This window comes from Hemiscyllium ocellatum, chromosome 2, assembly GCF_020745735.1.
Source record: "Hemiscyllium ocellatum isolate sHemOce1 chromosome 2, sHemOce1.pat.X.cur, whole genome shotgun sequence".
In the NCBI taxonomy this organism is placed as follows: Eukaryota; Metazoa; Chordata; class Chondrichthyes; order Orectolobiformes; family Hemiscylliidae; genus Hemiscyllium; species Hemiscyllium ocellatum.
Window position 1 is genome coordinate 80,597,532 of NC_083402.1, and position 24,876 is coordinate 80,622,407.

At 40.9% G+C, this 24,876-nt stretch overlaps 1 protein-coding gene across 1 annotated transcript in view; it reads right to left on the reverse strand.

Annotated features, from left to right (window-relative positions):
* LOC132825905 (transient receptor potential cation channel subfamily M member 6-like) overlaps nt 1-24,876 on the reverse strand; it is a 160,000-nt gene that overhangs the window by 107,578 nt on the left and 27,546 nt on the right. The window contains exons 4-9 of the mRNA XM_060841531.1: nt 17,912-18,092; nt 12,872-13,085; nt 9,728-9,852; nt 7,189-7,360; nt 6,061-6,235; nt 3,659-3,782 (exon numbers count right to left, since the gene is read on the reverse strand). Coding sequence (XP_060697514.1) covers nt 3,659-3,782; nt 6,061-6,235; nt 7,189-7,360; nt 9,728-9,852; nt 12,872-13,085; nt 17,912-18,092 — 991 coding nt within the window. The remainder of the gene's footprint in view (nt 1-3,658; nt 3,783-6,060; nt 6,236-7,188; nt 7,361-9,727; nt 9,853-12,871; nt 13,086-17,911; nt 18,093-24,876) is intronic.

Genomic DNA, 24,876 nt, shown 5'->3' on the forward strand with positions numbered 1-24,876 from the left:
GAAAACATCGGAAGTTATTTTAAAGAAGTTATAACAGGGCACTTGGATACATTCAAGGTAATCAAATAGCTTGGAAGGGGAGAAATTTTTTTTCCTCTGGTTGAGGAATCAGGAGTGAAATTAAAACCAATTAAAAGTCAAAGGTAAACCCACTTCCTACCTTCCAGGAATTGCAAGTTGATTTTGTAAGCGCTGGACTGTTAATTGTTTCAGGGCAAGACCTCCACTTTATCCAGGAGGAATTCCTGTCTGCTGTTCCACAGAGAACAGTGACCCACTGCTGGGACTGAAACCTATTCCCTGAGGCAATTAGTTCTGGAAATTGCTGATCTTACGTAGGAACAGGATTCTGAAGGCTCGGGGTGAGACATATGAAACTGGGCAGTACCTGCATTGAGGGCATGTTACCCAAATAGAAAATACTTCCTCAGCCTCAACAACGTCTCCAGGATACATCTGTCAGCCTTACTATGTTGCATGAGTTCTCTTATTACCAGCAGTGGTGAGAGAAAGCCCTTGAGATGGTATTTTGCGGCTTCCTATGATGCCTCAATTGGCCCAAGGGCAGACCAGCAGTCCAACGTTTTCCTTGAGCCCCACCGCCCCTCTGTCCCACTGTCCCATTACCCTACTGCCCCACCATCCCGCTACCCCACCGCCGCACCGTCCCACTACCCCACCATCCCACCGCCCAACACCGCCTCATACATTGCTGCTGAAAAATTCCAATGGAGACAGTTAAATGATATTCCCAGCCTGCCAATTTTAAAATCCCTAATACCTCAGGCCAACTCCTGTTTGGATTGGTGTAAATTTCCACTCTCAACAACATCAACTGGTCTTAACAGGGATACTTTCCATATCCCATTCCCTCCCTTAATTCCCAGAAAACCATTAGGTTCCAAATGGCAAAATTGAAAAGCCCTGTCCTGCAGAAATAAGGCACTGGGACAGTATAAACAGGCTCAGGGTTGTATTCTGACCTCTCAATGAGCAGGAAGGCTACACTTGAGAGCTAGGGTCTGCCAGCTCTAGTCATCCCAACAGCACCAGAACACACAGTGGATTCAGCTGAGACTCTTTCACAAAGAAGGGAGGTGCTTACTGGAATGAGAGGTCATGGAATTTTACGGCAGGAAGGGGGCATGTGCTCTAAGGAAGGGGATTAGTATGCAAGGAGTTGGGTGGTGTTGTATGATTTTACACCCACATCCATGAATTTGGGTTCAAGATAGGTTGCTCAAAGAGAAGGCAAGCTCCAGAACTGTGTCCAAGCCGGACCTTCTTATAACACATTAAGAATGAGATGTGTTCGACAAAATCAAAACCTGCATCCCCATTCTAAGTGATGAAAGACTTAACAGCCATCTGGTTTGTCTAACACATCACATCAGTTATATGACACTTTGAATCTTTTACTTATAAATTCTGTGCCCTATAATCTTGCCCCACTAGCTACCTGATGAAGGAGCAGCTTTCTGAACGTTCATGCTTTCAAATAAACCTATCAGACCATAACCTGGTGTTGTGTGTTTTTTTAACTTTGTCCACCCCAGTCCAACACCGGCACCTCCACATCATAAAATCTATTATCTGATGCGAGTTGGACTATCTCCACAAGCTTCCCCTCACACCTTTTGAACATTAATATGGTAAGCTGCAGGCAAGTGCCTGGCTCTCCATGTTTTCTTCTGTTTCTTAACTCTGCTCACACTGTACTATTTATGCCAATGAGGATCTGCTCCATGACATCATCCCAGAGTGTTTCCGTGGTCCTAGAGCCCTTACTCTTTCGGGATGGGTGATATCTGGAGGCCAGATGAGGAGGAATAAAATGGGAATTTTGAGACCTGTTGGGAACTTCCCCTGATATGTACAAGGCCCCCCCTCATTAAAATGCCCGTCCTCCCTTTCAGCCTTTTCATAGAAGCAGTTTTAAGGATAGGGTTTGCAGTCTGAGATGCTGGCTACTGTCTAGAATTTTGAATATTTTCTCATCAACCCTTTTCAGAGACGTTATTGAATACCTCTGGAGCAGATGTGATTTGAAACAGACGTAGAGGAAGGGACACCACTACTGCAACATAGTGTTTTAGTTTTTCTTTAAACTAGCTTTGTCAGAGATGTCATTACACATCTCTGGGGCGGGTAAGCCTTGAACCCAAATCTCCTGGCTCAGAGGTGGGTACACCACCACTGCACTGAAAGCACCTTTCTGTCAAAGTTTTATGGTAGTGATAGTTAGGCCTTTAGCTGCCAATTAGTTAGGAAGTTAAGGGGCTCACTAGGTTGGTTGGTGTAGCAGGCACTTTAACTATCCCTGGTATTGGGGAACAGGTCAAGGTAGGCAGATGGGAGAGGGACTGGACATCCAATATATTTTATGTGCCTCCTCCAGGAAAATATGCATGACAGGAAACTGTAAAGTCCAGCCCTTTTCTTCATACAGAGTGGTAGAAGTTTACCATTCTATTCCACAACACCAACTGATACTTGAACAATTATTAATTTTAAACCTGAAATTGGTAAGTGTTTGTTAGCCAAAGATATTAATGAATAAGGACAAGGGCAGGCATGAGATGACTGTATGTTCCCCTTTTTACATTTAATACTGAATTACAAAAATAGGTTAATCCTTTAACTTCTAGCATTTGCTTAATTCATCAACATTATCAGAACACTCTGATTTACAGGATTTCACACTTAACCCAGAGGCAGATACAGATAACACCTCCAAGAATATAGGAAGGCTTTCTAATCTGATGAAAGCAAATCAAATGCTCATTCTGTCCGCACAGGCCATTGAAGTAATTTTGTCAACCACAGAAATTATCACATCTCCCACAGTCATGAGAACAATTCCTACCATTTTATGTTAATTCTTCCAAACAATTATCGTAAGAGGCAATCAGTACCTGAAATGGTTAACTGACATCATACAATAAGCTCCACCCATCAGGTTCTAAAGGCTGCTCCAGGGCGGAGTTAACTATTCTTTAATTTTTAAATTGCTTTAGTAGGTAGCAGTAATTTTACCTTTAAGTTGGGTCTGAAGTAACACAGAAGAATCCCATGCAACTCAGATGTAATGTAGCTATAATGTACTATGCAATAAACCTATTCTGTCCAAAAGGACCAAACCTCTCTTCTTCCAAAGATTTACGGTGAGCATCTTTCTACACCTGGTATCAGTGAAGAAAGACGAAACACCAATCAGAAGAAAGGTTATTGGTAGTAAATCTACTTAAGGCATCATTGATGATTTGATGACTATGACCACGACACATACCAACAACTATACATAGACAAGTTTGCACATATGTAAATATATATGCTCTCTATTACCAGATTTATGAAATTTACCCTGTGAAACAGAAGAGATTCCACTGCATCAATTATCCAAGACATTGTAAAGTCTCTCCTTCCTATGTGATTCAAGTAAAAAAGCCCAATATCAATGATATTGGGAACTGTCGCTGCTTATATTATAACATTTCTCCACAAACACCCCAAAACATATGAATTGAAGGGTTATTTCAATAAAATTAACTGCAAGTATCAAATAAATAAATTTGTATTGAAGCACTTGCACCAGCCATCTTCGAAGAAACTTTGAAAATACATTCTATATTTTCACTGCTGAGTTGAACATACTCACCGATTCTCTGTGCTCCATGCATTCCATAAGAATTTTAAACAAATGTTCTGATTGCTTCTGTCCAAAATTAAAGGTTTTCTGGATCATTAATAACAATTCATCTTCCAAGCCAGGATATAATTTCCTGTGATAGATGAAGCCACAAATGCCATTGTTAAACGCTTGGGTAATGGCTGAATATTCAGTTCGAACTTTATTTAAAAGAGACTATCTATTGAAGAAGTCTTGTTAAGCGCAAGCAGGACTCAACTCTTAAAATATGATCTTAGCTGATCTGGGAAGTCAATAAGCTACAGTGCCAAGAAATTCTGCAGTTCAAGGAGGTGCCAATCATTGTCACAGCCAACTAGGAAAAGCCAGGGAACCATAGACTGGTGAGCCTGACATCGGTAGTGGACAAGTTGTTGGAAAGAATCCTGAGGGACATGATATACATGTATTTGGAAAGGCAAGGACTGATTATGGATAGTCAGCACGGCTTTGTGCATGACAAATCATGTCTCACTAACTTGATTGAGTTTTTTTGAAGAGGTAACAAAGAGGATTGATGAGGGCAGAATGGTAGACGTCACCTATATGATTTCAGTAAGGCGTTTGACAAGGTTTCTTATGGGAAAGTTAGCAAAGTTTGGGTTTGCAAAGTTAGATGTCATGGAATACAGGGAGAACTAGCCATTTGGATAGAGAACTGGCTCAAAGGCAGAAGACAGAGGGGGATGGTGGAGGGTTGCTTTTCAGACTGGAGGCCTGTGATCAGTGGTGTGCCACAAGGATCGGTGCTGGGTCCACTGCTTTTCGTCATTTATATAAATTATTTGGGTGTGAACACAGGGGGTATAGATGGTAAGTTTACAGATGACACCAAAATTGGAGATGTAGTGGACAGCGAAGAAGGTTACCTCAGATTACAACAGGACCTTGATCAGATGGGCCAATGGGCTGAGTGGCAGATGCAGGTTAATTTAGATAATGAGGTGCTGCATTTTGGGAAAGCATATCTTAGCAGGACTTTTACATTTAATGGTAAGGTCCTAGGGAGTGTTGCTGAACAAAGTGTAGTGTCATACTTCCTTGAAAGTGGAGTCGCAGGTAGATAGGATAAAGAAGGAGGCATTCGGTATGCTTTCCTTTATTGGTCAGAGCATTGAGTACAGTTGTTGGGAGGTCATGTTGCAGCTGTACAGAACATTGGTTAGGCCACTTTTGAAATATTGCATGCAATTCTGGTCTTCTTCCTATCAGAAGGATGTTGTGAAACTTGAAACGGTTCAGAAAAGATTTATAAGGATGTTGCCAGGGTTGGAGGATCTGAGCTATAGGGAGAGGTTGAATAGGCTAGGGCTGTTTTCCCTGAAGCATCGGAGCCTGAGGGGTGACCTTATAGAGGTTTATAATGTCGTGAGGGGCATGGATAGGATAAATAGACAAGATCTTTTCCCTGGGGCATGGGACTCCAGAACTAAAGGGCATAGGTTTGGGGTGAGAGGGGAAAGATATAAAAGGGACCTAAAGGGCAACTCTTTCACACAGAGGATGGTGCGCGTATGGAATGAGCTGCCAGAGGAAGTGGTGGAGGCTGGTATAATTACAGCATTTAAAAGGCATCTGGATGGGTATTTGAATAGGAAGGGTTTAGAGGGATGTGGGCCAAGTGCTGGCAAATGGGACTAGGAGATCTGGTTGTCATGGACAAGTTGGATTGAAGAGTCTGTGTCCATGCTGTACGTCTCTTAGACTCTATGACTCGAGTACTTGAAATGGATATGAATCCATGACTCCTGGCCCCAAACAGTTCTTCCTTTCTACTTAATATCTCTATACGTAGAGATACAGGCTCAGATCCCTGAATTTTTTTAACTTTTTTTTCAGTTGTTCTGTAATCCTAATTGTCTAGATTGCATTCTCCTGCAATATGCTAAACATCGCTTGAGAATGTTTTACATGCTGATGTTGTACTAGGTATTTGCCTCTACTGAAGGTGTCTTCTGGTCCCATTTCACACCCACCCCAAGCACACAACCAATTTAAGCACTGCAGAATGAAGATAAGAAAAAGTCCCACTCAAATATCTAACTTGCAACTTTTCTGAGCATTCTCAACTTTCAAACAAGCTATATAAAATATTTAAAGACATATACATCAAATATCTCTATATAGAGACCAAGGGCAATTAAATATAGATTTCATGATACAAATAACAAACAGATATGAAATTCAATATCCAAAGCAACATTACAAATTTCAGAACATAATGTTAATAAAAAATGGATTTAACCTATTTAATTATAGCACAGTCCTAACACTAACCCGGATAGCATAAACAACGGGTTTTTTTAATAATACGAACTCCAGCTATCCTGCAATTTCCTGTGTATGAAATAACATATTTACAAGGAACATACCCACCATCTGCAGTGTGTTTATGAGTAAAAGATAGAAGATCAGCTGCCCTGCCTGTTCCTTCACATACAACAACAGGCACAGGGGGAGTATCCCTTACATATTCCCATATGGTCAGGATGACATTAGGTCCACCTTCAATCACCAGTCCCACCACAGGAACACCTTGGCCCATCCCTACATTGGGAAAAAAAGGAAAAGCTTAATTGTATCAAAAGATCTCACAAGGCTATTGATTTGGAAAGTAAACTTAAAACATGTAAACTGTGCATACTCAACTTTAAAAATAGCAAAACAAAATATTTCAACATGTATACCTCAAATAGTATTTCTTTATAGGGAATAAAGATAATTCATTCTATGGATAATGAAGAGACATGGAATTCAATACCTAAAACAACAAATGTCAGAATCCAATATTGATAAGAATGAATAAGAGCTATTCAATCATTGTATATCAGTGGCCCTCATTTTAATCTTTAATAGCATAAAACAACTTGTTGTAATACAAACCTCATCTAGCAAAGGTTGTCCTGTGGTGGGGCATGTGATTAAAGTGGACCCAACCATGTAGGAATGTGTAAGGGTTACTCTCCCTCTGTTTGCTGTTGTGTGTGAAGGAACAGTCAGGACAGCTGATGTCCTATCTTTTACTTATTAAATATCATCTAATTGCACTTGGAACTTTGGCAAAACTTCTTGTCAGAGGTAAGGTGCCTGGAATCAGCTTTGGCTTTACGTTTCACTGCACACAATGTGTTGCAGCATGTATTTAATGGTAAAGTAATGTAGGCTGGCCTTGCACCAACTTGGCTCAATTATGGTGCTGCCATGTTCCATGTGCAGTGCTGCAGCGAATTCAGTACCTGTTGCCACAATGAAATGAAGTATGAGGCCAGGAAGGTCTGGCACAAACCACTAAACATCCTCCACAAAAAATCTCTAAAATAAATAAATAAAGCAGGGGACCAGCAACCTCAATTTTTCTGGTCTTTCCACTCAGGAAATTGGATGTTCCTTAGGGTCAAAGGCCAATTAAACGGGTCTTTATACTTAGGTATTCTTTATGTACCCAGAAAAGGAAGGACTCGCCTTCTCCACAAAGATGGTGATTGTCAGCTTATACTTACGAGTATGGATTCTTTGAAGTGCAATATATTTTTCCAGCTTCCTTCTCAGCTTCATTTCATTCCCATATTTGCCAACAGTTCCATCATCTACTAGGATGAAGTGCGAGTGCTTGCTGTTTAAACTGGTCAGCTTGCTCAATGGGTTACCAAGTGTATGATAGGGTCGCACTACCTGAGGAAATGCATGTATACAAGCTTCTTTAAAACATTATGAAAATGTTAGTCTTTTACTCCTTATAAATAGTGCAAAAATAAAGATGGCACAGTGGTTAGCACTGCTGCCTCACAGCGCCAGCGACCCGGGTTCAATTCCCGACTCAGGCGACTGACTGTGTGGAGTTTGCACGTTCTCCCCGTGTCTGCGTGGGTTTCCTCTGGGTGCTCCGGTTTCCTCCCACAGTCCAAAGATGTGCGGGTCAAGTGAATTGACCATGCTAAATTGCCCGTAGTGTTAGGTAAGGGGTAAATGTAGGGGTATGGGTGGGTTGTGCTTCGGCGGGTCGGTGTGGACTTGTTGGGCCGAAGGGCCTGTTTCCACACTGTAAGTAATCTAATCTAATCAAAAAAAAAATCTAATCAATTTTATAACACATAACAATGCCATATTGAACAATTTATCTATCTACTGTATTTGCTTTCAGGGTTAGAATATAATCCCTACAGTGTAGAAACAGGCCATTTGGCCCAACAGCTCTGAAGAGTAGACCACCCACACCCATTCTCCTACCTATCATTCTACATTTACCCTTGACTAAGGCATCTAACTTACACATCCCTGAACACTATAGGCAATTTAACATGGCCAATTCACTTAATCTGCATATCTTTGGGTACTTGTCTGTTAGTTGACAAAACATTTAACTAAAATGCTCACCTAAACAATTTTATGATGTAAGTATTTTAAATACAGAACTTCCATATAGTTGTTAGATTCTGTTTGTGGTAGGAAGTAGTAGAGAACCAACAAGAGGGAAATAAAATCTACTTGACATTGTCCTCACCAAACTACCTGCCATAGACAGTGATGATAGGAGTGACCATTGCACAGCCCTTATAGAGAACAAGTTACATCTTCATGCTGAGGATTCCCTGCACCATGTTGTGCGGCATTACTATTGTGTTAAATGGGAAGTTTTTGAACAGATCTAGCAACTCAGGACTGAGCATTCAGGAGGCATTGTGGGCATCAGCAATAGCAGAATTGTATTTGACCACAATCTGTAAACTCAAGGCCTGACTTGTCTCCCATCCTGTGATTACAATTACACTGAAGGATTAATTTTTATTTCATGTAGAGTCCAAGGTGGCATACCAGGAGCAGCACCGGGCATAATTGAAAATGAGTTGTCAATTTGGTGAACCTACAACACAGAATTAACTGTATGGTAAACAAGTAGCATGTGATAGAGCTAATTTCTCTCACCCTCTGGAAAGAAAGGTCCCAGCCTATCAAGCCTCTCCTTGTAACCTCAGTAATATTCTTGTAAATCTTTTTGGCAACCTTTCCGGTTTAGTAACATCCTTCCTATAGCAGGGTGATTAGAATTGTACACAATATTCCAAATGTGGCCTTGCCAACATCTTCTCCAGCTGTAGCATGGTATCCCAAATCCCAAGTAGATTTCTTCTCACTTGGTGGTTCTCCATTACCTCCTACCACAAACAGAATCTAACAACTATGTCCTATAGGACTTGAACATTTCAGTGAGTATTAGTTCTTCCAAGCTTCTTTTAAGTGATGGACATTGAAATCCCCACCCAAAGAGCATTCTGTGCCCTTTCCATTCTCAGTGTTTATTCCTATCAGTGTTCAACATGCAGAAATACTAAATTATCAGATATGGGGTGAGGGTAGAAGCTGGTAATCACCAGAATATTTCCTTGTCCATGTTTTACCTGGTGCTGGGAGACTCACGAGATGCAGAGTCAACGTAAATGATTCATAGGTAGCTCCCCAATTCCCAGACTCTGGTGGACTTGTCCTGCTCAGAATGGTGATGCTTCAATGAGTGTGGCTAGATCATGCTGTTGCTCGACTAGTCTGATGGACAGTTGTCCCAATTTTGGTACAAACAAAATACTCACAGGATAGTGAGAAACACTTGGCAGTGTCAACAGGACTGAGTTTGCGATTGTCACTTCCCAGTGCCTGAGCCAATGTCCTGCAGTCCTTTTATATTTCATTGTGGTTTGATACAACTAAATTGACAGGCCATCTCAGAGGCCAGTTACAATGCTGTGGTCTGGAGCCATGTGCAGGCCAGAATAGGTAAAGACAGCAGATCACCTCAGTGAACCAGATGGGCTTTTCCAATGGTTACATGGTCACCATCAGAATAGATTTTAATTCCAGGTTTGTTAAATAAGTTCAAATTGCACCATCAGCCATGGTGGAATTTGAAGCCACTTTAGTAACCTGGATACAGGTTTACAAGCCTGCAACATCACCATTAACCATTACCTTCACTAGAGTGAAACACTAATGCTGTTCTATTATTTGAGATGGAAAGTTTTGATTGGTTAGTCACAGGTCACTTACATCTTGTCCGATCAAATCTCGGTGGTTTTCAATGACTCCCCAGGGTGTAATCCCTAATATGCAGATCTTTCGTAAATATGGGGAGGTATGGTCTTTTATCGCATCTCCAACATGTCTAGAAGTTCCTAATTTCAAAAGAAGTTACACTATGTTAATTATACTGTGTATATATATATATATATATATATATGAGAGAGAGAACATGAATACTGTTGCTGTTTAATTTAATTAAAAGTCATTAACCAGACAATAACAATTTGCATGTATTTACAGCTTGTAATGTCATAACAATACCCAAAGAGCTGCATCAGGCTATTGTAAATAACATGTTGTGCTCAGCCAGTCAGAAATATTGGGATAAATGACCAAATAACTTGTGTTTCCTGCAGGACAATTGGAGGAGCAATGAGGGGTAAAATCAAGCCTGAGATCTGCAAGTTGCATGAAGAGACTGGGCTTCAACACAAACAGAAGCAGGTCCAAAAGGCAGTAGGTAGATGACTGTCTAGTAAATACTAAAATGTTAATTTTTGATCTTTGCAATGGGGAGATTTTATTGTGTCAGTATCGGAATTAAATGTACATAACTTAAAATTAGTTAATAAATTCATAAACACTACTTAAATTCATTTACATAAATCCTAATAAGTCTTTATTTCTGTTCAGTTTATTGACTTCATAAAGGGTCCATCCTGCAATGCACAATCCCACTCCACTTGGGAGCTTCATATTCAGATGTATCACCAATTGGAGGAGTTTGAGCAGCAGTTCTTTTCACTGTGGTACGTTCTCAAGGCTGAGACCTACGCGGATTCTGAGTTTCTAGAGGTGGTCATTAACATTAATGGCATACAGGCCAAGATAGTACGGTAGCCACCAAAGGAGGACAAAGAAAGCAGTGCAGACATTCCCTGGATACATCTTGCTTTATGATAAGTACTCCATTTCTTAAATTAATTCATGGGATGTGGACAGCACTGGCTAGGCCAGCATTTATTGCCCACCCCTAATTGCCTAGAGGACAGTTCAGAATCAATCATATTGTGGGCCTGGAGTTCCTAATTTCCTTTTCCTAAAGGATAGTGGTGAACAATGGGCTTTACAAAAATTGACAGCAGTTACATTTAACTTCAGATGTAGTTTTTTTTAAATCCTGATTTTTTTTTGTTATTGAATTCAATTTTCACCATGTACCATGGAAGGATTCAAATCCATATCCCCAGAACATTAGCCTGAAGTTCCAGATTAATAATCCAATGATATTACCACTATTCCACTGCCTCCACTCAGAACATTGTTGTGAGTGATGGTTCATCTGTGGATTACAGCCAGAGCTAAGTTCACAGGTCCACTGTAGGTGAATTAGCTGTCCAGATGCGATGGCATAGAGTATTTTAGGAAAGTAAAATTGATGGAGGATTCTTTAATTAGTTAGAGATATAGATAGATCATGAATCCAGAGTGCTATGTTGCCTCCTTCTGCCAAGGGCAGGGTGGTTACCGAGTGGTTGCTCAGCATTCTGACAGAAGGAGATAAACAGCTGGAGATTGTGGCCCATATTGATAGGTAGAAAGAGGGAAAAGGACTTCCTGGCAGATTTCAAGGAGCTAGAAAGGAGACTAGCAAGCAAAATATCAAAAGTAGTAATCTTTGGTTATTCCCAGTGTTACATACTAGTGAATACAGTAATACCAGGGCAAATTGATGAATGCATGACTAAGGAAATAAAAGGGGAGGGAGGGCATAAAGGTTTGAGGAAGACAGAAAGTGCATCTGCTTCAATGTACATTCTTCATGAAATGATATTGGTGAACTGCAGATATCCACACTGAAATATGATCTCAAGGGTCACTAAACTCTTCTATTATTCTATTTCTCACTCCAGAAGTGCTGCCAGATCTGCTGAGTTTCTCATGCAATTTCTGTTTTTGGTTTTTTGAAAATGTGATGTTGTGGTGACATTGGAGATCTAGCTCAAAAAGGACAAGACTGGGTGCTAAATATACCTAGATACAAGGTGTTCAGGATTGCCAGGAAGGAGGAGTGGCAGAGCTTCATAAGGAGCAAGTTAGCGTGTTTGAGACCGAGGATGTCGAGGAGGGGTCAAGGACCAATTGTTTTAGGATGGAGTTAAGAAACATGGAGATGCCAATGAATTACTAGCTGTGTTCTATATGTGACCAACTAGAGAACTGTAGAGCAGCAAATATATTGGAAAATTACAGAGTTATGGAGAAAATAATAAAGGAGTTAAAGTGGGTGACTTTAATTATTCTACTATAAATTGGTATGAAAACAGTGTAAATGACTGAGAGGGAAAGAAGTTTCTGCAGTATGTATCTCTTCATCATTATATTTCCAACTGATCAGGAAGGAAGGATGGGAGATGTTGGATTCTCTTTTGTTTGAAGATGGCCATTGCCTGGCATTTGAATGGTGTCAATGTTGGGTTATTTTATGTCCCAGGTAGCTACCTAGTCTGTCCTAGCAAAGAACCCCAGCATTTTGGTTCTACCTCTATCACATGGACAAATATAAGAAGATAAGTCACTACCACCACAACTACCTTCCCAAGGGCAATTACAAATGGGCAATAAATGCTGAGCTAGCTAGCAGTGTCTCCATCCATAACCAAACAAAATAAAATTCTGCCCAATTGATGCCTAACATTTTATTTCAAAATGGGCAATGAAAAAGAGTCAAAATGCGTCTGAATGTCAAACTGAATGTTTGAGAACACCCATTGTAAAAGCCTAACATTATAGAAGACAGAACTTTAAGTCAACAGAGAATGTTATTATCAGAGATCTGTCCTACCATTACAACTCATATACTACATCTTGAATTAGGTCTCATCTCCCATAGCTTTTAACTTCTATACTATCTTTTTGTAATATGGAAAACAATTGGCTATGTCTTCCTCTTCCACATGACGATGTAAATGAGTAAAGATTTCTCATAGATTTTCAGATAAATGGATAAAATATGAATCATTACCTTGAAACTCACCAACTCTGAAAATTTATAAAATTACTACACAAGCAAATTACTACACAAGCAAATCTTCATATTTGTTAAGCAATCAAACAGTTCTGGCTTTCAAAAATCTGAACCTCAAAAGTGATCAACAGAATTCAACCTACCTGTGTTGATGCCCTCCGTCACTATCCAGGCCCCTGTAGTCTCAGCTGCTTTGATAAGTCCTTTCCCAAAGATTTGTTTCAGCTTTGGAGGAAGTTCAAAGTTCTGGCTACCACCATGGACAGATATTAACAGCTTTGGTAGTTCCATCAGCCATTCCTTCAACATCAAGTAAAGCAACTGGTGCAGTTCTGTGTCATATGAGACTCTAATGTACTGAAGAGAATTCAGAGTGAATACAAAGTAAAGTATCATCAATGTGTTGTTAGGAAAATCTCCCCAGTTATCAAACTAATTATGTTGTCTTATGACATCTTTGGCAGAAACTATTTGGAAAACATAACAGCAAGCATCCACATAAATATTCTACCTAAGGCTGGAATATGGACAGAAAAATAATTTATCTTTCTTTAAAGAGTTGATTGTTTGCAAATTTTCTAAACTTTGTGTCAGCATTAAAACCAAAAGCAAAACCAATCGAAAACGGCAAAAGCAAATCTTTCAGTATACAGGCATGCTGCACCACCAAGCTCATGCTCGCTGGCTGGCAAGTTGAAATTGCTGCTGTGGGAGATAGATGTTGTTTAAGTGGATCATCCCTGAAAGCAGTAATGCCCCAAGCCCAAACAACAGTAGCGTGTAGTAGCAGCCGAAGTCCCAGAGAGAGAGAGAGGTGGGGGGGTTGGGGGGTAAGGGGGGAGAGAGAGAGAGAGAGACAGACAGACAGACACACACACACACACACACACACACACAACTGCTCATGAGTTTAACTCTAAGGGGCACTATACCTCAAGCAAGGGGCAAGATTGAGAAGGCAGGATTGTCGCAGCAACCAGAGTCAGCATGGCAATTGAACCCCTGCTGTTAGTATCACTCCACATCACAAAGCAGCCAACTGAGCTAACCAACCCCCACATGAGTGTGTAGCAAGTAAATACTACAAGTATTTAAGTCCCAAAGAATTATTTATGAATCTATTCTGGACTTGCCTTCTCTTCCAAATTTGATTTATCACATTATGTCACAGCTCTTAAGAAGATATATTACTGTACATTATAAGATAGATTAAATTAATTATATTATAATAAAAATATTACATTGATAAATTGTTGATGACAAAGCAGCATATATTGTCAAAGGGATTGCTGCATCAGTGAGCAGAATCCATCTGGCTTGATGGGTCCTACAAGATCCCTCCAAAATGATCACAAACAGCAAACATTCTAACTAACAACTGCTGTTACGTAGCAAAGTTGCAGCTGCAACTAGAAGCAAGGAATACTTTGTGAAGTTTTCAGAGGCTTAGTGTACCCATGCAGAGATGATGGTGGAGCCCAACCAAGTCCTGAATGTTGCCAATGCCTTTGACAGGTGTGTGCATGATGTCCTCTATGAAGAGCCTGAACCAACAGACCAGTGAGTGGATTGTGGCAATGCTCTCCGTCCCATATGTTTTAAAATTCTTTTCACAGGATGTGACAGTTGCTGGATGGACAACCATTTAATGCCCTCAAGGATGGTCATGAACTACTTTCAGGAGCTGCTGCAGTTCAGATTAGATTAAATTAGATTACTTACAGTGTGGAAACAGGCCCTTCGGCCCAACAAGTCCACACCGACCCGCTGAAGCACAACCCACCCATACCCCTACATATACCCCTTACCTAACACTACGGGCAATTTAGCATGGCCAATTCACCTGACCCGCACATCTTTGGACTGTGGGAGGAAACCGGAGCACCCGGAGGAAACCCACGCAGACACGGGGAGAATGTGCAAACTCCACACAGTCAGTCGCCTGAGGTGGGAATTGAACCCAGGTCCCTGGAGCTGTGAGGCAGCAGTGCTAACCACTGTGCCACCATACCGCCACGTTGGCACAGTGGTTGGTGTTGGGATTTCCACAGAGCTGTCAGCAAGAGAGCTCCAGAATGTTCACCCAGTGACAATGAAGTGATGACAAGATAGTTCCAAATCAGGGTGATTTGTGTTTTTGAGGAGAGCCTGCAGGTTCTGAAGTACCTGTTCCATTTGTCCTTCTAGGTAGTTGGGGTTATGGGTAGGGAAGGTACTGCAGAAGGAGCTTTGGTGTGTTGCTGCAGTATACCTTATAAATAGTGTTGCTGCAGTATACCTTATAAACACTGCTGCCACTGCTATCAGACATTAACCTGAGGAACTTCTTACATATACGTGATGGAGCTGAAATAACTAAACTCCAACAATCACAACCATTCTCGCCCTAGTTATGATTTTAATTAACAGAAAATTTTGCCTTGATGCCAAGGGCAGTTAATCTCACCTCACCTCTTGAGATCAGCTCAAGAATTGCTCTGGTGGAACTCAGACTGCTGAGGACACCCTCCATCACTTTGGCCAAGACTATGATCATATTGAACAGTAATTGGCCATTTTGCAATTATCCAGCTTCTTGGGTATGAGAACATACTGAGGCAAATTTCAGCATTGCTGGATATATGCCAATGTTGTAGCTGTTCTCGAAGAACTTGGCTAGAGACAGAACTAGTCCTTGAGCACAAATATTCATTACTATTGCTGATATGTTGTCAAGTCCAACTGCCTTTACAGCATCCAATGCCTTCAGCCATTTCTTTACAGCTCGTCAAGTGAATCAAATTGACAGGAGATTGATACCTGTGAAGCTGGGGATCTGAGGAAGAGGCCCAAATGGTCATCCGCTTTCTGAATGATGCTGGTTACAAATGTTTTAGCCTTGTCTCTTGCACTTCAGGAATGGGGTGGTCCAGTGATATTAATGCTGGACTATAGTCCAGACACACTGGTAAAGTTTTGGGGAGCCAGGTTTGAATCCTGCCATGACAGGTAGTGGAATTTGAATTCAGTAAAACTCTGGGTGTAATGAAAAATAAAAGCATTGTTAACTGTTAGGGGAAAAAACCCATCTGCCTTTTAGAGAAGGAAACTGCCATCCTTACCTGGTCTGGCCTACACGTGACTCCAGACCCACAGCAATGTGGTTGATGCTTAAGTGCCCTCTGGGCAATTAGGGATGGGCAATAAATGCTGGCCAGGCAGGTGATGCCCACCTCCCATGAATAAATAAAAATAAAATGATGCACTGGACTACCTGATCATTAAGGATGAGGATATTTGTGTAGCCACCTCCTCTGGTTTGTGGATTAATTGTCCACCATCATTTGTGACTGGAATTTTTTTCTGGTGGCAGAGATTTGACTTGATCCATAATTGAGGGATTGTTTAGCTCTGTCTATTATATGCTTCCGTTGTTTGACATGCAAGTAATGCCGAGTTGCAGCCTCAAAAGTTTGAGATCATATGTTTAGATATGTCTGCTGTTTTCCTGGCTTGCCTTTCCACAGTCTTCAGTGAATCAGGGTCAGTTCCCTGGTTTGGCAATAGTTACAGAGTGAGGGATATGTCAGGCTATGGAATGACAGATTATGACTGAATACAATTTTGCAGCAGCTGTTGGCTTCATATATTCATACCACCAGATTCTCATCTTATTCATTAAAATCCTTAAGGGAGGGCAATCTATTTCCTTACCTGGTCTGGGCTACATGTGACTTCAGACCTACAGTAATATTACTAACTCTTAAATGATCTCTAAAATAGCTTAGCAAGCTATTCAGTTCAAAGGGCCTTAGAACCACTCTGCTCCTCAGCCCCTCCATTGGTTCCTATATAACTGCACAATGTAGTGTAAAGTGGGAACAAGATTGATAAAAGGGATTAAAGTCTTCTTTGCAAACTTTTGAAAAAAGCAAACAGGTCACATGAACACTACATCCTGAACCTCCTTTGTTTCCACATCTTCGAAATTCACTAACCACCAGGAATCTCATTCTGTCCTGCAGTGAGACACATTTATCATTCATGGAGAGCAACAGCCTTCACTATCTCTGCTGTCCCAACATCTGGAGATACCTGAACCTCAGGCAGGACAGTTGAGTGACCTTATTGGCCCTTCTCCAACCTGCCCTCTCTAAGGCTGGTCCTCTTGATGGTCCTGAGATTTCTGATGTGGCCTCATCAGTGCCTGGATTACCCTCCTTTTGAGATAACCCTCCTACAAGTGTTCAGGTGAATGAAGCTCTGTAGAGTTACTGGATAAAATACATTAATAGAAAATATTAATACAGACAACCAATGTTATCCACAGGGTCTTTGGGCAGGGACCTGCACCAGATAACTACATCACAAATTGCACGACAATAGAAATCCTCGACCTACCGCAAAGGACCACACAATCCGTCAGACCTTGTCAGTTAGGGGGAAGAGAATTGGGTCTGGGGAAACCTTCCGAGAATAAAGGTAGCAAATCCGCAACGTAACAAGGAGAGCACGTGGACCATGTTTTGGGACATGTAAAAACAAACATGTCAAACTGCTTATATAATTACTGTTGCCCCTCCACCAGAAAAATGATTCCAACAATTCATTTATAACTACATTTTACATGTGGTTTGACCATTGTACAGAATACTTTCTGCATCACAACTCCCAAGAATATCTGCATTGAAGAGCTAGGTAACTATATTTATTCCTCCATCAGAAAGTTTGGAGGAAAACAACTGTAATACATGCACAGGACTAAAAGAAAATGGGGAGCACACTTGCTCCTTCTGGCCCACAGGAAAATCTGAAGTTATACCTTAAAACTTACCTATGTCTCCTAGCCCACAGTCTAGCCCCCTTGCCTAAAGGGGGAGCCAATCCCACATGCCAGATATTGCCACTATCTCAAACTATTTGTGTCAGAGAAGATGCAGGATTTTTTTATTGTTTCACACTCACCAATGCAAAAGAACAGGTTCAATTTGAAATATACAGAAAGGCAAGTCAATGGAGGGGGTAACTGACTGCCCTAAAGTTAACTGTCTCCATACTTGAACTAGAGTTGATTCACTAAAATCTGGGTCAGTGAGTTATTTGCATAATTTGAATACATTTGTATGGGAGCATTACATGCTAATGAGAGTTGTTAGCAAGTTGACTTGGTTCCAGACACTGTGTGACTGTGAAATGCAACCAACCTTAGCACGGTAGGAATAAGCGCCATCCTGGAAGTCTATGGTACCAAAAGAATCAGTTGGACTTGCTATGGTGTGATTCTCAATGCACCACTCCTCCTCTCCATCGTCATGAGCTGATAAATAGACTGGTAACTTGTTATCTAAACCAGGGTGATCGCCAACCAGCCGTCCACAGCAGCACCTGTATTCAAAGTACAAAAATCAAAGTCGCCTTTGTTTTATTTTGAATGATGAAATTTTAAAGATTCCAACAGTTGCTAAAGTCTGATTATAGTGAATATGTCTTACAACGTAAGCTCACCAGTCCAGATTGCTTGATCCCAAGTGACTGTCGGATTCTGGATTCTTTTGGATTATAGTGTGGTGTTAGAATACCTAACCAAAAGTTTATGAACTGGAAAGCAATGCTACTATATGTATCTTTAACAAAAACGTTAACAATGATAAAACATTATAATTCAGTAATAAAAATGTTTTCTTTATCCAAACCCAACTGCTCATTTCATTCATTGAGCATCTTTCTACTCCCAAAGTAAAGGATGCTACAAGTCTTCTCATAATCATCGGGTCACAGAGATGTACAGCATGGAAACAGACCCTTCGGTCCAACCCGTCCATGCCGACCAGATATCCCAACCCAATCTAGTCCTACCTGCCAGCACCCGGCTCACATCCCTCCAAACCCTTTCTATTCATATACCCATCCAAATGCCTTTTAAATGTTGCAACTGTACCAGTCTCCACCACTTCCTCTGGCAGCTCATTCCATACACGTACTACCATCTGTGTGAAAGTTTTGCCCCTTACGTCTCTTTTATATCTTTCCCCTCTCACCCTAAACCTATGCCCTCTAGTTTTGAACTCCCCCACCCCAGAGAAAAGAGTTTGCCTATTTATCCTGTCCATGCACCTCATGATTTTATAAACCTCTATAAGGTCACCCCTCAACCCCCGACGCTCCAGGGAAAACAGCCCCAGCCTGTTCAGCCTCTCCCTATAGCTCAAATCCTCCAACCCTGGCAACATTCTTCTAAATATTTTCTAAACCCTTTCAAGTTTCATAACATCTTTCCGATAGGAAGGAGACCAGATTGCACACAATATTCCAACAGTGGCCTTGTCAATGTCCTGTACAGCCACAACATGACCTCCCAATTCCTGTACTCAATATTCTGACCAATAAAAGAAAGCATACCAAACACCTTCTTCACTATCCTATCTCCTTGCGACTCCACTTTCAAGGAGCTATGAACCTGCACTCCAAGGTCTCTTTGTTCAGCAACACTCCCTAGGACCTTACCATTAAGTGTATAAGTCCTGCTAAGATTTGCTTTCCCAAAATGCAGCACCTCGCATTTATCTGAATGAAACTCCATCTGCCACTTCTCAGTCCATTGGCCTGTCTGATCAAGATCCTGTTGTAATCTGAGGTAACCTTCTTCGCTGTCCACTACACCTTCAATTTTGGCGTCATCAGCAAACTTACTAACTTTACCTCTTATGCTCACATCCAAATCATTTATGTGAATGACAAAAAGTAGAGGACCCAGCACCGATCCTTGTGGCACTCCACTGGTCACATGGTTCCAGTCTGAAAACTCTCCACCACCACCCTCTGTCTTCTACCTTTGAGCCAGTTCTGTATCCAAACAGCTCGTTCTCCCTGCATTCCATGAGATCTAAGACAATATGTATTTCTGCACAATAGATTTCCAGACTGAGAAGATACCGTGAGCCTTCAAATCTTTACTTAAAGTAAATAATTCTTTTTTTAAGGAAGCAAAGGATGAACAAAGCAGTGAATCAGTCCAGCTTAAAAATGTTTCATATTCAGCAGAATGGTACACAAAATTTGGGATAGAATATAAATTTTCAACCAAGTCTAGATATCTGAATTTTACTTATTCCTCTTCAGAAAATTAAACATCAGAAAACAAAGTCAGCCAATAGATGGGATTTTATTTTAACACAGAAATGAGGGAGTACTTTAATGTACTCTTTAATTAATTTCTCATCAAACAGTTGTCCTATTGAAGTCTACCTGGCCAGATGGGAACCAGTTAACTACAGCTACAGAAGGCAATTGCCTTTAAAACATCCAGTATTGATTTCACAGACTACAATCGCAGGATTCTGCCCCATGACATCTGATAGAGTATGTAGATTGCACTTGAGGGGGCACCTTATTTCTATAGAGCAAATAAAAACACCAGTTCAGCTGTAACTTTCACACATATCTGTCACACTTACACAGAAACATAAATACCCAATATTAACCAAGGTCCAGCCCTCTTTCTCCTCCATCTCTTTGGAAAGTAACTGGTCTTTGCTTCTTACTAGTATTGGTAATATTGGGCATGGTATAAATCAGGCAATTAGGAGTGCATGCAACAAGGATAATGCAATGCAATTATGCATGACTTCATTCTATGTGTAGACTGGGTAAATGAAAACAATACTATAGAAATTCCTGGAATGTTTTCAAGATGGTTTTCTGGAGTAGCATGTTGAGAAAGCTAATTTCAATCTAGTATCATTGAATGAAGAAAAAATTAATCAATAATCCTGTAAAAGAACCAGGAGGGAAAATGACCATAATATTATGGGATTTCTCATTTATATTGGAAATGGTGTAGTTTTATCCAAAAATTAGGGTCTAATCTTAAGTAACAATAACTATGAAGTTATGAAGGGCAAGTTGGCTGTAGTGGACTGGGAAAATACTTTAAGAGATTTGACAGTAGATAGGCAATACCTAGAATGTAACAGTTTTTCACAAACATACATTCTTTGAAAGCAAAAAGGTGAGTCAACAGTGGCTAACAAAAAAAAAGTGAAACCTTGCATCACATAAAGGAGGAAACTTGTAAAGCTGACAGAAAAATAGTAAACTTGAGCACTTAAAAGTTCACAAAGAAGGATTGTGAAACTGATAATGAAAGATACAATGAGATATGAATGCAATTAATAAAATATGTTAAAAAAAGACTCAAATTCCAGAAGAATGTAATGGAGCAAAAGACAAGCATAAGTCCATTACAGGCAGAGATAGGAGCATTTATATTTGAAAATAATAAATTAATAAAATAATTAATTTATATCTTTCTTCATACAAAAATTCCCCTTGAAACAATCTTCTGCTAAGGCATACTTTCTTCCACTCTGATATTGAGGTTCCTGAAATTACTGAATAGCCTATTGTGGGATCCACACACCTTGTTACAAATAAGCTGGGGGTTTTCTCAGACTTTTTGCTGTTTGCACTTGACCTCTATCTGAGCCTGGTGGAGACAACCAAAATGCCTGACATCTTTGTGCATGTTTCTTCTTCATTTGGGATTTTCTTGGGCTTGGGATTCCCATGACTGTTGGGAACAGTAATTCTTTTTTAAGGTAGGTTTTATCCACATGCTTGAAGCATTTTCTCTGTCTCTTGGTAACCACCTGCCAGGACAAAGCTCTGAGTAGAGTCTGCTTTGGAAGGCGTGCACCAAGCATACAGGCAAGATGACCTCCACACACAAGTATAAACAGTGCCTCAATATTGAGGATGTGATCCTGAGGGAGAACACTAAGATTGGTCTATCTATCCTACAAGGAAAATTACAGAATATTGCAGAGGTATTGCTGGTGATATTTCTCAAGGGATTTGCGATGTCTGTTCTACATTGTTCATGCCTGATGCATAAACGAAGACTGCTACTTTGTAGGCTATGACCTTGGTGCCTTGATAGCTGACAGCATGCTGCACATGAATTCTTCAGGGCAGTCAAGTCCATCTACAGGCCGAAAACCCACAGACATTCACTATTGAGGCCTAAGAATGGAATGTCACTCATTAAGGACAGAGAGAGACAGACTGCACTCATTGAGAGGATCACTAAGAATCTCCTTACTGAGTCTTGATCCTCAAAGTGAGTGCCCTTGGTCATAAAAACGTAGAAAATGGGAACAGGAGTAGGCCAATTGGCCTTTTGAGCTTGCTCCACCATTCATTATCATCATGGTGAATCATCTAACTCAATAGCCTGTTTCTAGTTTCCTCTATATCCTTTGATTCCTTGAACCCCAAATGTTAAATCCAACTCTTTCTTGCCCCAACTACTTTCTACAGTAACAAATTCCACCACTCACCACTTCTGGGTGCAGAAATGTCTCCACATTTCAGTGCAAAATGGTTGCCCCATCTCCTTAGAGTGTGGCCCTGATTCCGGCCTTCCCTGCCATTGGGAACATCCTTCCTGCATCTACCCTGTCAAGTCTGATAACATTTGATGTGAAACTATGAAATCCCCTCTCATTCTTCTTTGAGTGAGTAGAATCCTGATTCAAATTTTCTCATATGTCAGTCCCACCACCCCAGGAATCAGTCTAGTAAATTGTTGCAATATTCTCTCTATAGGAATAAATATCATTGCCCAGATAAGGAGACCACAACTACACACAATATTCAGGTGTGGTCTCAACAAGGCCCTGTACAATTGCAGGATGACTCCCGCTCCTGTACTCAAAGCCTCTCATTTTCACGGTCAAAATACGATTTGCCTTCTTTACCACCTGTTGCACTTGCATGCTTACCTTCAGCGAATGGTGGATGAGGACTCGAGGTCTCATTGCACATTCTTATCTCTCAATTTATAGCCATTCAATTAATAATCTGCATTCCTGTTCTTGCTCCCAAAGTGGAATAACCTCACATTTACTTCATACATTTGCACATTCACTCAGTTCATTCAAACCACATTGAAGCATCTCTGCATTATTCTCACAGTTCATCGAGCTTTGTGTCATCTGTAAACTTGGAGATATTTGATTTAGTTCCCTCATCTAAATAATTCAGATTCATAGAGATGTACAGCATGGAAACAGATCCTCAGTCCAACTTGTCCATGCCAACCAGATATCCTAATCAGTCTAATCCCATATGCTTGCACTTGGCCCATAACCTTCGAAGCCCTTCCTATTCATACACCCATCCAGATGCCAGCTGCAATTGCACTAGCCTCCACCACTTCCTCTGGCAGCTCATTCCTCAATGCACCACCCTCTATGTGAAAAAGTTGCCCCTTAGATCCCTTTTAAATCTTTCCCTTCTCACCCTAACCTATGCAGTCCAGTTCTGGACCAGCCCACTCCAGGGGAAAGACCTTGTCTATTTATCCTATCCATGCCCCTCATGATTTTATAAACTTCTATAAGGTTTTCCCTCAGCCTCCGATGCTGGAGGGAAAACAGCTCCAGCCTGTTCAGCCTCTCCTTACAGCTCAAATCCTCCTAACCCTGGCAACATCCTTGTAAATCTTTTCTGAACACTTTCAAGTTTCACAACATCCTTCCATTAAGAAAGAGATCAGAATTGCAAGCAATATTTCAAAAGTGGCCTATCTTGCAAAGGTCTGGGGTCCAAGTATTGATCACTGTGGCATCCCACTAGTCACCTCCTACCATTCAGAAAAAAAACTTGTTTATTCCTATTCTTTGTTACTCTTCCTCCTCTCAGTCTAAGAATAAGGGGTAAGCCATTCAGGACCGAGATAAGGAAGAATTTCTTCACTCAGAGAGTTGTGAACCTGTGGAATTCTGATCCACAGAAAGCTCTTGGGACCAGTTCATTAGATATATTCAAGAGGGAGCTGGGTATGGCCCTTGCAGCTAAAGGGATCATGGGACATGAAGAGAAAGCGAGTGTGGGATACTGGAACTGCCATGATCCACCGTGATCATATTGAATGGTGGTGCAGGCTTGAAGGGCTGAATGGCCTACACCTACACCTGTTTTGTATGTTTCCAGTCTGCCAAGCAGTTTTCTGTTTATCTCAATACACTACCCCTATTTCCCATGTGCCTTCATTTTAGATTCTCATCTCTAAAAAGTGGGATTTTGTCAGAAGCTTTCTCAAAGTCCGAATAAATCACATTCACTGTTTACCCTTTACCAACTGTACTGCTTGCATCCCTGAAGAACTCCAGCAGACGTGCCAAGCATGATTTCCCATTCATAAATCCATGCTGACTCAGTCTGATTCTGCCAATGCTGAGCTACTGATTCTTTCATTAATGGACTCTAGCATTTTCTCCACTATCGACATCAGACTAACTACTCTATAATTCCCACTTTCCTCTCTGTCTCCCTTCCTAAATAAAGGAGTTACATTAGCTACCCTCTGATCTATAGGAATTGTTCTTGATCTTATAGAATCTTGGAAGATGATCACCAATGCATCCACTATTTCTACAGCCACTCCTCCAAGTACGGTGCTACGTAATTTATCAAGTCCTGGAGACTTACCAGCCTCTGCCCGCATCAATTTGCACAACACCATTCCAACTAACTCGGACGTCTTTCAGTTCATCCTTCTCACTAAACCCTGCGTACTTGAATAATTCTGGTATGCTATTTGTGTCCTCATTTGCGAATACAGAACCAAAGTATTCAGTTCTGAAGATGGGACACTGGTCCAGAAATGTCAACTCTGATTTCTCTCCACAGATGCTGCTAGACTTCCAGCAATGTCTGTTCTCCACATCCACATGTCTTTTGGCTTTTTGTTTACCAAATTGTTTATTTAGTTTGAGTAGCCAGTTCTTTGGGACACATTATAAATTCCCCTGTTTCTGATTTTAAGGGCCTTACATTTGCTTTCATCAATGTTTTTCTCTTCTGCTCACAGCATGCAAGCCGCCAACATTTCAACCCAACCCGAAAATGGCATGGGTTTGAAAAAGCCACCTTACAGACAAGAATCAACAAGGCTGCCAGCGCAGACAGAACCCCTGCAACACTACTCAAACACGGCAGAGAAACACCCTTGGCTCAGTTATGTGATCTTATTCCCTCATCTCAAAGAATGATAACATCGCTGGAGATTTCCAAGATGTTACTATTGTAAGCAAGGACAATAGTCCTAAGAAAGGACATAAGATTGGTAATGATACATATGGAAAGGTATCCCTACTATTATCGT